Source organism: Polypterus senegalus, chromosome 4, assembly GCF_016835505.1.
Source record: "Polypterus senegalus isolate Bchr_013 chromosome 4, ASM1683550v1, whole genome shotgun sequence".
Taxonomy (NCBI): Eukaryota; Metazoa; Chordata; class Cladistia; order Polypteriformes; family Polypteridae; genus Polypterus; species Polypterus senegalus.
This window is the reverse complement of record NC_053157.1, coordinates 252,602,732-252,616,961: the sequence shown is the minus strand read 5'-3', so window position 1 is coordinate 252,616,961 and position 14,230 is coordinate 252,602,732. Positions and strand designations below refer to the sequence as shown.

The window sequence follows — 14,230 nt, the reverse complement described above, 5'->3', positions numbered from 1 at the left end:
CAATTTCACTCCAACCAGTTTCTTAATGAGATGCTGATTCTTGCTGTTAATTAAACTTGTCATTTAATTCCATAGCTGTTGATTTTCTGTTTTACTGAGACTTTCACCTGTCTTTATTTTCAGCTATTGTGTGATGGGCACAGGTTAGCTGGTCATGTGGTGGCTTGTTTTGTGTCTCATTATTGTTTGGCTGCTAATTAAGGAAAAAGAAACAACTAAGGGGTCTGAGTCATGTCAATTAAAACAAAGGCAAAAGAAGTTAATTAGCAGCAAAAACTGATCACTAACTAAGGAGATGATTAGAATATAAATCTGCACCCACTGCGGCCCTCCAGGACCGGAGTTTGACACCCCTGCTCTAAAGCTACCAACTGTTAGACTCCCATCAAGGTAACTGAAGCCCCCTCGGTGTTACCCTTTAAACTCTGCCTCAGTTTTGCCCTTTTTCTGCTACTTTGATTGATAAGTGTAGAGAGATAGTATTGACAATGGCTCATGCACATGTCTTGGGCGGTCACCTAGGTGCTGAAAAAAATAGGGAGCACATCTTCAAATGGTTTTATTGGCTGAATATGGGCAGGGATGTCAAACAGTTCTGTAAGTCTTGTCCTGACTGTCAGGTGGTCTCTGCTCACTGACCTGCTAGGGCCCTTCTTTCCCTGATGCCTATTTTAGACGTTCCCTTTCAACAGGTTGTTTGGATATTGTTGGCACACTCCCTAAGAGTAAGAATGGGTATTAATATATTTTTGTGCTGGTTGATTATGCGACACGTTATCCTGAAGTGGCCGATCTCTGGAAAGCAAATTCCTCCTCTTTAGCAAAGGCTCTTTGTGAGATCTTTGCTCGTAATGCAATTTCACATTAAATTTTAACTGACCAGGGTACACCTTTTACTTCACACATTATGAAACAGTTGTTTGGCAGCCTTTCCACTAAAAAGCTGAGCACCACTCTTTACCATCCATAGACGAGTGGCCTGTCTGAGCAGTTTAACAAGACTAAAGCACGTGATCAGGTGGGCCTCTCATGATGACCAGACTTCCTGGGACTGTGTTGACTTTCCTGATGCTCATGATTTGGGAATCCCCACAGGCTCCCAATGACTTGAGTCCCTTTGAGTTGCTGTTTGGCAGGCGTCTGTGGGGCTTCTTGGGTGTTATTCATGAGGGGTGGACAGGAGTGTGTACAAATGCACATGGCCATAGCTTCGCAGACCACATCATTTCACTGCAGGATCAAATTTCTAAGCTTTCTTCTATTGCTGTGGAGCACTAGCTGCATGAACAGGATGCCCAAAAGCACCATTATGATAAGTGGATCAAACTCTGTGAATTCAAACCTGGCGATCGCAGACTGGTTCTGATTCCTTCTGATCTGCAGAAGTTTCTCACGAAATGGCTGGGTCCCACTGTCATTGAGGAGCATACATGACTGGTAAATTACAGAGCCAGGATACCAGGCAAATGGAAACCCATAAAAGTTTTGCATGTTAATCTCTTGAAAGAGTGGTGTGAACCCCAGGAAGTGTTGATGTTCGTAGCTGCTGTGTACGAGATAGATGCTGCTATTGGTGCCGGTTTGACTGAGCAGAGTTCAACAGAGTTGCTATCTTTGAAAGATCGGAACACTGATGTCGTTTCCACCATGCCGGGCCTAACTGGGCTTGTTTAACATAAGATTATTACAGGGCCTGGTGTTAAGGTGCAGATTCTTTTCGGACACCAGAAGCGAGGAGGAACGTAGTACGCAATGAAGTCAGAGATGCTTGAATTAGGTGTTATTTGCAAAAGTAAAAGCAATTAGTGAAGCCCGATCGTTTTTGTCCCAAAACCCAATGGTTCGATTCGGTTCTGTATTGAATTTAGAGGCTTAAATAAACTACTTCTCAGGGAGCATAGTTACTCATACTCATAGTAATTCAAACAGACTCGGAAAATGGTAAATCCCTTTTTAAAAATGCTTAAATGTACAGTTCTAAGAATAAAAAAATATATATATAAGGATTCAGCCCTCCATTTTTTTAAAGCATAATCGTTTAACGCGTATAAGAATCACGAATAGGCCTTACCGTGGTCCTGGGGTACGACGCTTTCTGGAGAACAGTCTGTATGAAGAATAGTTATATTTAGCTCTAGTCGTTAAAATTAGAAAACATTTTTCTAAGATGATCATGTGGACAAACCGTATTGGAAGAAATTCATCTTGTCGTTCTGAGCGGCGAGCAGGGAAATGGCCAGAGTCTGGGGCTACATCTCATTTTATAGAGAAAAGAGATGTATTTTTTGAAATGTGGATGGTGATCTGTGATAACAGATGTGTACCAATCATTCTAACTGGACATCTGTGTAATGCCCGTTGTCCGCGGTTACATCAAGGTCTTCGGCTGGACAACGAAAAGTCCAGAATTTTTAAAAAGCCTTCCTTTTTCATGCTTAGATTTCTTTAAGTAGCTGTCTATCCTGTCTTTAAGACACAGAACACTGTATGATCTGACCTTAGTTTTAGGTCTGGATGTATGAACCTCTTTGGTGTCACCAAAAGGAATGAGCCACTGTCGACAATCGACACTGACCCCCCACCCCCCTTAACTTCAGTCGGCCAAAGCTGAAAATGACCGCAGTATTCATGTCACTATGCGGCACCCACTGCTTCTGCACTCACAGGTCCAGCCAGCCAACGCGCACTGTGTAACCTGCTTTAATGTGTGTCATGTGACCACAACCAGCCAATCACACAGAGGCTGATGTGTAGGGCTGATTGCCGGTTACCCAGAGCCTTATAGTAGAGAGGATCTGCAGTTACCGAGCTACGTTCCTCTGAGAGACGCCCGAGAGTAGATGAATGGTAAAAAACCAAAGGTGGTGCTGAAAAGGTGAGAATAAAAATATGGAAGGCACTTGAAAATGACCGGTCAAATGCACCAAACTGAGTGGCTTTTTAATTAAAAACCCTCGGTTTGAGAGCAAAAGTCTAAGTTGAGATGGTAAAAAAAGTAAGTAAGCTGCGAATCTGCAAAGAATTTGTTTGTTTCTTTCACATTAGCCAGTGGCAAACAGGAGCACACTGACTTCAGTGAGGGCACAGGAGAGCCTGTCAGTAGACTGTTCTTTGCCTATCCAAGAGATTGAAGCTCCGCCTGATCCCAGTGTTGTGAGTACTAAGGTCCTTTTCAAACCTCTTTTAACACAACCCCCTACTCCCATCATGCTTTTCAGATAAACTAATGCATACAGATGCATATACATTGAAACCTGCTGCTGTTGAATCAGATACACGCACACATGCAGTGCTCACAGTGGAATTGAGGGGTGATGTGATTACAGATGCAGACCAGCAGACAGCACATTGTACTAACTAGGAATTGACTGGTATGATGATATAAACTTGACTCCTTGTGTCTACTAGGACCACTCCTACACGCTGCCTACATCTCTTGAAAATGTAAGGGCTAGACTCAATGAAACCTTATCTAGGGTGAAGAGTATGGAAAGAGAGAAGAGAAATGCTAAGGATCGAGAACAGAGAGAAAAGAACACAGTGCATGGTCTTCTGCAAGATTTGAGGGAGAGGAACCTCATTAACTACAGTGGGTTGGCACCCTGCCCGGGATTGGTTCCTGCCTTGCACCCTGTGTTGGCTGGGATTGGCTCCAGCAGACCTCCATGACCCTGTGTTCGGATTCAACAGATTGGAAAATGGATGGATGGATGGATGGAACCTCATTAATGAAGAGCTGAAAGAGAGGCTAGATCTATACTCAGGTAAAATAGAAATACAATACAAAATATGGAGAAAATGGTATGTAGTTAAGTGTAAAATTCCTTAAGACATCCTAATTATTACTTCAAGGAGACTTTCTAATTTGTTTGTGCTAACTGAATTTTAGATCTTCCAGTGCAACTCCTATCAAAACAGAGCCGTGAGTATATAAAAGACCAGAAAGAGTTTGCCCTCAGCCTCCACCTACATGGTCCCAAAGCCTACAATTATCTCAGAGAGTCTCTCCATCTTAATCTCCTACATCCACATACATTTCAAAGGTATTCATCCATTTGAAGTGTTCTTTCTAAGCTTTTATTTTTATCCCTTAATCATGATATGAACTAGGTAAAAAGTGGTGTAGTTAATCAATACTATAAATAAATAATGATGCATAATAAATAGAAGCCTTTTAAGTAAATCCCCATCATGGTGATCAAATTGTTGCTTATTGTTATTGGCCACAGTGATTATTAATTGGTCCAAAAAATCCTTAATTGGGCATTTGGATTAAATTAGATTTTTTTATTACACCAAAGTGGATGAGTTATGTAGATGCCAACTCTGGACTCGGCATGATGATGTTGGATATGTTGAGATGAAAACAAGAAGAAGACCCGCCTAAATATGAACGCACGAGTCTTCTATTGGATACCATGGCCATCAGGAAACATGTTCAATATGATCCACATACCCAGAAAATGTCTGGCTTTGTGGCTGTGGGGAATGGAGTGAATGAAACAGATGTGGCCACAGAGGCTCTTGTTTTTATGGTGGTTGGCCTACAAGGCCATTGGAAGGCTCCAGTTGCATACGACCTGATCAACTCCCTGATGGCCAGAGACACAGAAGGTGCTACTTGTTCATGCATTGGAGGATAACAGTGGTGTCTGCTACAATGGATGGCATGTCTCCAATGTCAGCATGTGTAACCAGCTTGGATGAGAGCTAAAGGTCAACCCTGGTGAACCATTAAAACTTTTTTTGCACATCCAGTGACTGGTGCGAAGGTGTTTGTGATGATGGATCCTTGCCATGTTTTGAAGTTGGCACGAAATATGTTGCAGGCCTACAGCCTAATAAGCAGCACCACTGGCCAGATCAACTGGACTTATGTAGTTCATCTGAATGATGTCCAAGCAAAAGAAGGACTGCATGCTGCCAACAGAATCACAGACAAGCATGTGAATTTTGATTCACAGAAAATGAAGGCGTCCGTGGCTGCGCAAACACTGAGTCGCTCCTTGACAGTAGCTCTGCACACATTGAGGGACCTCGGCTATTCACAGTTTCAGAACTGTGAAGCAACAGCTGAATTCACTGATGTAATGTTACATGCAAAGTTTAATAGCCATGACGCAAATAGTGAAAAACATTGATGCTATATTTTAGTATTTAGCTAATGATAAATGGAAACATGTTATTTATGCTGATGATTCAGATTCCTTCTGTTATAATGCATATATTTGCTTTTAGATGATTGACAGGCTCATGAACGGTCACAATCACCATGCTAAAAGTTTCACAACTCCACTGAGTTCTTTGAATTGGGCAGAGAGATTAGAGTTTTTGTTGAGAGGCGGGAACTACTTGATGAGTTTGGTGATGAAAGATGGCACAGCCCTTCATTGATCAAAGAGGTTTTAGGAAATAATGAGCTTATGTTTTCATGATGAGTTTATAAGTTCATGACATCAAGGATTTTAGATCCTACCCTGTATATATTTAAGTAACCACATTGTGTGTGCGTGTGTGTGTATGTGTGTGTGTGCTCATGAGTGAAATTTTTTCAGAAAATATTAAGCCAATTTGTATACAATAAAATTTATTTTATTTTTGTCATTGTGTGTATCATTTCACTGTTAAAAGAAGACCAGGCTGCCAGGTGCAGTCTTACTATTTTGAATTTCAGACATTGGACAAGTTTTTGTCTCAATAATTGCCATTGTTAGTGTATAAATGGAAATAAATAATTGCATTGTTTTTTCATCAGAAAACCCGGTGTCCACGTCTGCCTGTATTAGTTTAAATGGCACTTTGCCACTCGCAATATGGCGGAGGCGCTGACGTATAGTGCCGACAGTGAATGCGGCGTCTATCAATGACGTCATGACGCTAGCGTGCCTAAAATCACGTGACGGGCGCTTTTCAAACAAGCCTCAGAGCGGCGTTTCGAAAGGTCGAGAAATAAGTTTCGAGCAGTCCTTTATTAGTTTGCTCTTGTGAGACCCTCGCGGTCCGACTTCTTCACGGCCATAAGATCAAGCAAAGGTGCGGAAGGTGATATAAAGTCGAATGTGGGGATCGCGTACGGGTGGGAATGCCAGTAGTGAGGAAGTCCGCGATATGCTGAGCGGGTTTAGGTTTGAGGAGGTGCCAGAGGCCTCGTGGTTCGCATTAAGTCTTGGGGATTGAGCGTTATGTGGAGGAGGAGGAGGCGGCGGCGGCGGCTCAGCAAATCACACCTTCACGAGTTTATTGTGGATGACGGGGTCGCGCAGTTTTCCGCGCCGTTTCTCCTTTTGATTTGGCGCATGCTCCGACCTGTGCTGTCCGCCGGTCACGCGCTTGTTCAGCCGCTCACTCCCGCACGGCCCCGTCGTTCATTTCTGATTTTTCTCGAGCTCTGCGTGTTCTAAGCTTTTTTTTTCTTCCTTTTCTCTAAAGCCATGATTGGTAAACTTTGTTAAAGTGGCGTCGAACGGTGTAACTTTACAGGGCGCGTTCAGGTTTCATTTCCATCGGTTTGTCTTATACTTAGTCATATTAGAAATAACTTAAAAGATTTTTTCCGTATTTTCTTACTAGTAAAGTTGCTCGTGCGATTTCACTGTAACGGGGAGACTTTGATTTGTTTAATGGAAAATAAAAATACAAACATTACACAAGCTAGTGCTGCTGGAGGGATACAGTAAAATCTACAGCTGGCATGGCTTTACGAGTACATTTTACTGATATTTGAAACGGTATTGTTGTATTTAATGTATTTTGTCCTTTACAACTACTTTCAGTATTTCTGTACACTTTAATACTTTAGCTTACTAGAGATGTTCTTGTTAAATGAAGAACAGGACTCAAGCCAATCGGGCTGTTTGTGTCGGACCACATGAAGCATCAAAATACAAAATGTGAAAGCTGCAGAGCTCAGCTGGGCCGCGACTCGACTATTATGGGCTGGAGCTCAACTGTCTCTCCTCATTGTTTAAGGTGGCAGTGCTGCCTCAGAGACCTTGGTGAGCAGATTCTGATGCCCATGTTGGTGAATCCCTGTTGAGCCTACTCCTATCTTGCCCCTCAGACCCTCATGCCACTAGGTGGTCTTTAGGTACGATTCCTGCTGAAGTCTCTTTTTAAAGGGCATATCCATCTTGTCGTTTTCCACCTCCTCAGATGCTCCGTTTCTTTCCCAGCTTCAAACAATATATAGTATCAGACTTATCAGAGGTGAATTAGGATTCTTCCAGTTGACCAAGATAAGTCTACGTGCCAATAGTGTAGCAAAGGCAATGACAGTTTGTTTGTCCTTCTCCACTTTAAGCCCATCTGTGAGCCCACCAAACACAACTGTTAATGGCTTAGGAGGGATTGGGACACCAAGGCTGTCTGAAAGGCACTTAAAAAGTTTGGTCCAGAGTGATGTTAATTTGGTGCAGGCCCAAAATGTGACCTACTGAGGCTGGAACTCGATTCCAATGTTTGCAGGTTGGATTTTGCCCTGGACACCTTTTGGACAATTTTAAACGAGAGAAATGCGCTCTATACATAATTTTGAGTGTAATTATTCTATGCTGTTTGCATATGGAGCTCGAGTGGATTCTCTGCATTGCTACCTTCCACCTTCCTTTTCTGAGATGTTGAGTGAGAGATCCTTTTCCCACTGTACTCTGGGATCTTTGAAAGGGAGGGACTGTAAAATAATTTTATATATTACAGAAATGCTGTCTGAGTCCTCAAGAATTATTGATATTTTTTCAAGAATAGAGGTAGGTGGGAGGTGAGGAAACTTGGGTTGGTTTTGTTTCTAATTTGGAGGTAGTGAAACAAATGTGAATAGCAAAACCGCTATATTATAAAATTGGCCATTTTATCACTAAAGCTACCTTAAAATGTCATGAACCTCTCCAAAAAAAATGTGGCTTCATTAAAATCTGTTATGTTGAGCTCCAAAAGTGTGATGATTTGACGTAGAATTGCCCATCAGGAGTATCTCTACTCCAAATTGATGATCTAATCCACCATATAAACTTCACTCGGCCTTTTAACTCTGTAAAATCTGAATATCCTCATAGATACAATCCTTTTTCTCCTTTAAACACAACATTAAGCCTTTCTATCAGAATAGACGCACCTTCATCTTTGTTCAGGTCTGCTGCTCAAATTGACATCTCAGTGCTCTCCCTGTAAGCGACAGTCCACCCCCAAGTGTGTGTTTTTTATTTCTAAGCTCAGTAACCCGTGTCCATATTAAATCTTCATTATTCAAGCTCTCGTATTTCTTTCTCTTGTCAAATGCTGGCAGGATTCTATAATTATCAGCCATCCTCTACTACGAATGTTAAACTTAAATAACAACACAACACCTTTGATGTTAGCCACACACTTTTTATTCTTCTCTCCTATAAAACACCGCCATTGCGAATAACCTCCTACAAACCCACTCTCCTCAAACCCTGAATGTCCTACTCGCAGTTGGGATGCAGTCCCGTAATCCCACAAATAGGAGCACATATATAAGATATAGAACATAACAACTTAACAGAATGAAGCTCCCGATGCGCAGTTTAAGTCCAGCGAGGATATCCAACAAAGCCCTAAATATGACGGCTTTAATAGACCTGCCATTGCTGTGTTCAAACATGATGGTGCCGTGCAGATAAAGTGTTGTCATATCTACATGGTGGCACTGAAATGTATGCAAATCCCCTTTAATGAAGGTCTGCAGTGCACTTTGATCACATCTGAATTGTGTGATTTGTAATTTTAAACTGTGATGCAGAGGAGGAAATCAAGAAAAATGTGTCTTTGACCCAAACCTCATGGAGGGCACTGTGACCCTGAAGTGTGCTCATTATTTTTACTGACTTTCTGAAGTTAATTCTACACTTTTATTTTCACAGGGCTTTCCCATTTCACATGGCCATACACTGAGGTGTCTAATGGCCTCCAGCTCAGGGCTGTCCATGTGAGAAGTGAATCTGAGAAAAGAAGGGCAGACACTTAAAGAGAGAGAAGAGTTTCCCACAGAGCATGGCCTGTGTCAAAGAACATGGTATGGATGAAAGAAGGGTGGACATTAAAGAAGAGGACTGTGAGCGGCTCACACCAGAGAATGTGTGTGTGAAGCTGGAGGATCACGAAGAAAGAATTTCAGTTTTTAAAGAGGAGGAGGAGTGCAAGGAGGTGACTGCTGCCATTAAAGCTGAAGATTTGAATGATTTCTCTGGTGGTCTTGAACTTCAAAAGCATGAAACTGAGGAGATTTTCAAGCAAGAGGCCTGTGAAGAATCTCCATCCAGTTTACAGCCCTGGTCCACTAATACGGGGCGACTGGCTATGCAGGAGAATTCTGTAGAGCTGAAATCAGAGATATCAGAGTCTGAAGAGAAAATCACCGAGGGAAATGGGAGAGAAGGGGAAGAGTCACCTGGGAGTGTTGGAATGAGTGAGTAATGTGATTAAATATAAAAGAAAGAGAGCATTTATAAATTCTAACGGTGGGTGCTTTGATGTTTTTAGAAGATTGAAATGAGAGTGGAAAACACGGTTAATTGAACTTGGATAAAGAGCACCTGCTCGGGTGTGTGATAACAAATTATAGGTTATCTAAAGTGTTCAGCACATTAATTGATCATCATTAAGCTTTGACTGAAGCTCTGACGTATGTTAGGCTAAAAGCACCTTACATTCAATTAAAATATCAAAATTCATATTTTGTTAAAGACATTTATATTTCTTAAATTGTCTTGCAGTTAAGCTAAAAATGTCCAGAAAAACAAGTACATAAGAATAAAATTCTCACCCCTGTGCACTAATAAGAGTGAATTTGCTCCAGCCAGTGCACACCTAATACAATACAATACAATTTATTTTTGTAGAGCCTAAAATCCCACAGAGAGTGTTTCAATGGACTTTAACAGGCCCTGCCTCTTGACAGCCCCCCAGCCTTGACTCTCTAAGAAGATAAGAAAAAACTCCCAAAAAAAATCCAGTAGGGAAAAAATGGAAGAAACCTTCGGAAAGGCAGTTCAAAGACAGACCCCTTTCCAGATAGTTTGGGTGTGCAGTGGGTGTCAAAAAGAACAACAACATTTATTTATATAGCACATTTTCATACAAACAGTAGCTCAAAGTGCTTTACATAATAAAGAATAGAAAAATAAAGATTTTTACCTCCGTCTTGACTTTTAATCCTAATGTATCCAGTTTATTTCTGATAACCTCATTGTATCCGTTATTGCTAATCACTAAGATTTCAATTTTCTCTTTATTTAATTTGAGAAAGTTACTATTCATCCATTCAGAAATACCAGTAAGACATTGTGTTAGTGAATCAAGAGAGTCGGTGTCATCAGGTGTTATTGGTATTGTTATATAAATATAACGATTTATATTTACGTACCAGCTCGGTAAAACTCTGCATCCCTTTCTTCCCATCTACCTACACATTCACTGAAAGGGTAATAAAAGGGATTTTAGTCAAAATTGCTAATGCTTGGTTAATTAATTATACAAATAAATCGGTCAACAAACACTTACTGGCAGATGTCACCTTGTAGATCATTTAGATCTACAATTCCATCTTCCTGAACTGAAAGTGGCTGGTTGTCCAAGCTTACGAATTCCACTGTTTTTGCTGTCACAGTAAGTCTTTGGCTTTCTTGCTGTCAGTATTATAATGTTGAGTTTTCTAAGTGCTGCCATTATTGGAGTCCGAGTGAGGGCAGGCGACTGAGCTAGACTAAGCTTGATGGTCACCTCAGTCTTTGAACAGCTCGTTCTTCACTCCAGTCACTTTTCTGTTGACTTCTCAGATGCCAAGTAAGGTTTGTATTGTTGAAATTGTTAGCAGAGAATCCTCCATGGCTGACTTCATTTTACACATTTATTATAAACCACAAATTTGTTATCACTTGTAGGAAGGCAATAAAACTGTTAGACCTGCGAGGATGTGTTTCTGTATTTTGGTAATGTTGGAACTTTGTCTTGCATGCTTTTTATCATTCAAGATGAGATGTTCAAGTCAGCTAATTTGCTGATCATCAGTCAAGTCATTTGGAGTGAAAATTGGCTGATTTTGATTTGTGATCGATTGATCAGATCAGGTCTGTCTTTCACATATGAGAGAAAGGTGAGGAAATTGAACAGACAGTAGCAGAACATGTAAAGATCACACATGGAGTGGCCAGACCATAAATGGCACCTAATTGTGAGGAAGGAAATCCAACCAGTGTGTCACCGCTTTACTTGTGCCGTTTAATTTATTTTAAAAGGTGGGTAGTGATTAGGAATTTGTACGTCAAACCCTGAAGTTGCAGGTTCAAATTCAGCTCTTGACACCATGTGACAACAAGCAAGTCACGTGACCTGTCTGTGCTCCAGATGGAAGAACAAGAGAAATGTAACCAATTGTGTCTCAAATGTTGTGAGTCACCTTGGATTAAGGTGTCAAAAAATAAATAGTTAAAATATTTGTGTAATTTCAGATTTACAGAAGAATGGCAGCTTCCCTCTACCTTCATTTGGTCAGCCCTCTTTTCAATACAATGAGAAAGGTATGAAGAAATCAGCAAGAGGATCAGAGAACCTGACAGCAGCCTTTTTGCAGTGCAGTTCTCTCCCTGCTACTGGAGTAACACAGACAGAAGCCATCAAAACTGATCATCAGCAAGTGAAGAAAGAAATCCAAATTCAGAATGGAAAAAAATGTTGTGCTTTTGCATTAAATTTGCAATTAACCAATGCCTCCAAGCAAGTGAAGAGTGGCAGTGTTGGTGAGAAGAAAGGTTTGAAGAAAATTGAAATCGAATTAAAGAAAAAAATTATTGAAAAGTATGAGCGTGGCGTTCGTGTTACTGATCTTGCCGCCGAGTACAAGAAGTCAAAATCTACTATTTCGTGTATTCTAAAGAAGAAAGAGGCCATTAAAGCAGCTAATGTTGCAAAAGGAGTGACAGTGTTAACCAAGCAGAGGCCTCAAGTGCTGGAAGAGGTGGAAAAACTGTTGCTAGTGTGGTTAAACGAGAAGCAACTTGCAGGGGATAGTGTAAGCGAGCCGATGTTATGCAAGAAAGCCAGGAAGATTCATGGCGATTTGCAGCAAAACTATCCTTCTACGAGTAGCGAAGGTGAGGAATTTAAAGCCAGTAGAGGATGGTTTGAAAATTTTCGCAAGAGAAGTGGCATTCATGGTGTGGTAAGGCATGGAAAGGCTACTAGTTCCAACGCTGAAGCTGCTAAGGAATTTGTGAAAATTTTCACCAAATTAGTGGAGGATGAAGGCTACATCCCGCAACAAGTGTTCAACTGCGACGAGACCAGATTGTTCTGGAAGAGGATGCCGAAGAAGACCTACATTACTCAGGAAGAGAAGGCTGTGAAGGAGAGGTTAACCGTTTTACTATGTGCTAACGCTAGTGGCGACGTAAAATTCAAGCCACTAGTCGTTTACCAATTTGAGAACCCTCGTGCTTTCAAGCTGCACAATGTAAACAAATCCAGACTGCCCGTGATGTGGAGGGCAAATACAAAGGGTTGGGTCACAAGGACCTTGTTTTTGGAATGGCTGCACGAGGCTTTCGCTCCCCCCGTGAAGCGATATCTTGAAGAGAATAATCTGCCTGAAAAATGCCTTCTTCTGATGAACAGTTCACCGGCACACCCTGCAAATTTGGTTGACGATATCGTCGAGGAGTACGACTTTATTAAGGTCGTGTTCCTCCCCCCCAACACGACTCATCTTTTGCAGCCCATGGACCAGCAGGTTATCTCAAATTTTAAGAAGCTGTACACAAAAGGACTATTCACCAGGTGCTTCAGTGTGACCGAGGAGATGTCTTTGACCCTGAAAGAGTTCTTGAAGAACCATTTTAATATCGTTCATTGCATCAGCCTCATCGATAAAGCCTGGGAAGACGTCACCTACCGGACCTTGAACTCGGCCTGGAAGAAACTTTGGCCTGATTGCGTTCCTGAACAGGATTTAGAAAGATCTGAGCCTTCTGTTGTGGATGAGATTGTGTCCATAGGCAAGAGCATGGGTCTTGAAGTGGACAATGAGGACATTGAGGAGCTGGTCCTGGATCACAAGGAGGAGCTGACGACAGAGGAACTCGCCGAACTCCAGCAGGAGCAGCATAAGTTGCTCACCAAGGACCAGTCCTCAGGGGAAGAAGAGGAAAGAGCGGTTATAAAAAGTGATGCAATAAAAGCCTTCATGGAAAAATGGAACGAGTGCCAGGATTTTTTCGAGAAGAACCACCCTGACAAAGCGGTTGCGAACAGAGTGATAAACATGATGAACGACCATGTTGTCTCGCATTTCCGAAAAATTTTAATGCATAGGAAAAGGCAAGTCACATTAGACCGTGATTTTGCGAAGTCTGATTCACCAGCTAAACAGCTAAAAACACCAGAAACCCAAGAAATCACGAAAGAGAAAACACTTGAAAGAGAACATCCCTCCATCACGCAGAGGGACTCTCCATCAAAACTGTAACCTCCTCTCCACCCAGCTTCCTCCTCACTTCCTTCATGCCAGAACTTGACTCATGCAAGGTTAGTTTTCTTGGTTGCTTATGTTTAGTTTTTGTATAAATTAAGGACATTTCAAATTTTCATTTTTTTCCTGTGCTTAAACCTCATTAAAAAAAGGGTTTACAGCGAGCGGTTTGCAAGGCTGTAGCGTGAACTCTTGCAATGTTAGTTTTCTCTGTTCAAGGTTTTGTCAGGGTTATTCAATGTTTTTACATTTAGTTTACTATTACACTGCATTCTTTGATATGATTAACTATTTGTGTGCTTAAAAATCTTTTAAAAAGAAAATTTACATACAGATCGTACGGTCTGGAACGGATTCATTGTATTTACATACTGTACAATCCTATGGGGGAAATTAGTTTGTGTTGTGATCAGAGTTTTGGAATGAATTACGGTCGTGACCCGAGTTTGCACTGTGAGTATGTTCTGAATGTGGCAAATGTTATACAAGCCAGAACAGTCTTTATAGACACAGTAAAATCCATACTGGAGAAAAATCCCATTGCTGTTCTGAATGTGAGAAATGATTCTTAGATTTATACTCACTTCAGTGCTACATCAGAACTCATACTGGAGATAAACCTTATTGTTGTCCTGAATGTGGTATGCAGTTCTCACAACAAAACACCCTACAGAGTCACATCAGACTTCACACTGGAAGGAAACTTCACAGTTGCTTGGAATGTGGCAAACAATTCTCACGCCGTAATTC

At 41.3% G+C, this 14,230-nt stretch overlaps 3 protein-coding genes across 4 annotated transcripts in view; 1 reads left to right on the top strand and 2 right to left on the bottom strand.

Moving 5' to 3' along the window:
• LOC120528485 (zinc finger and SCAN domain-containing protein 2-like) overlaps positions 1–14,230 on the bottom strand; it is a 422,905-nt gene that overhangs the window by 98,010 nt on the left and 310,665 nt on the right. The gene's annotated exons all lie outside the window — the stretch shown is intronic.
• The window catches only part of LOC120528477 (zinc finger protein 502-like), a 691,287-nt gene that overhangs the window by 409,191 nt on the left and 267,866 nt on the right, over positions 1–14,230 (bottom strand). The window lies entirely within an intron of this gene.
• Positions 9,164–13,512, top strand: LOC120528458 (tigger transposable element-derived protein 1-like). The gene is made up of 2 exons (XM_039752616.1): positions 9,164–9,424; positions 11,466–13,512. Exons 1-2 carry the CDS (start codon positions 9,316–9,318, stop codon positions 13,475–13,477), a joined length of 2,121 nt encoding a protein of 706 aa, XP_039608550.1. The 5' UTR covers positions 9,164–9,315; the 3' UTR covers positions 13,478–13,512.

Coding starts and splice junctions, on each gene's coding strand:
- LOC120528458 (XM_039752616.1), top strand. CDS start 9,316: ATGCAGGAGAATTCTGTAGAGCTGAAATCAGAGATATCAGAGTCTGAA. Junction 9,425..11,465: donor ACCTGGGAGTGTTGGAATGA/GTGAGTAATGTG, acceptor GTGTAATTTCAG/ATTTACAGAAGAATGGCAGC.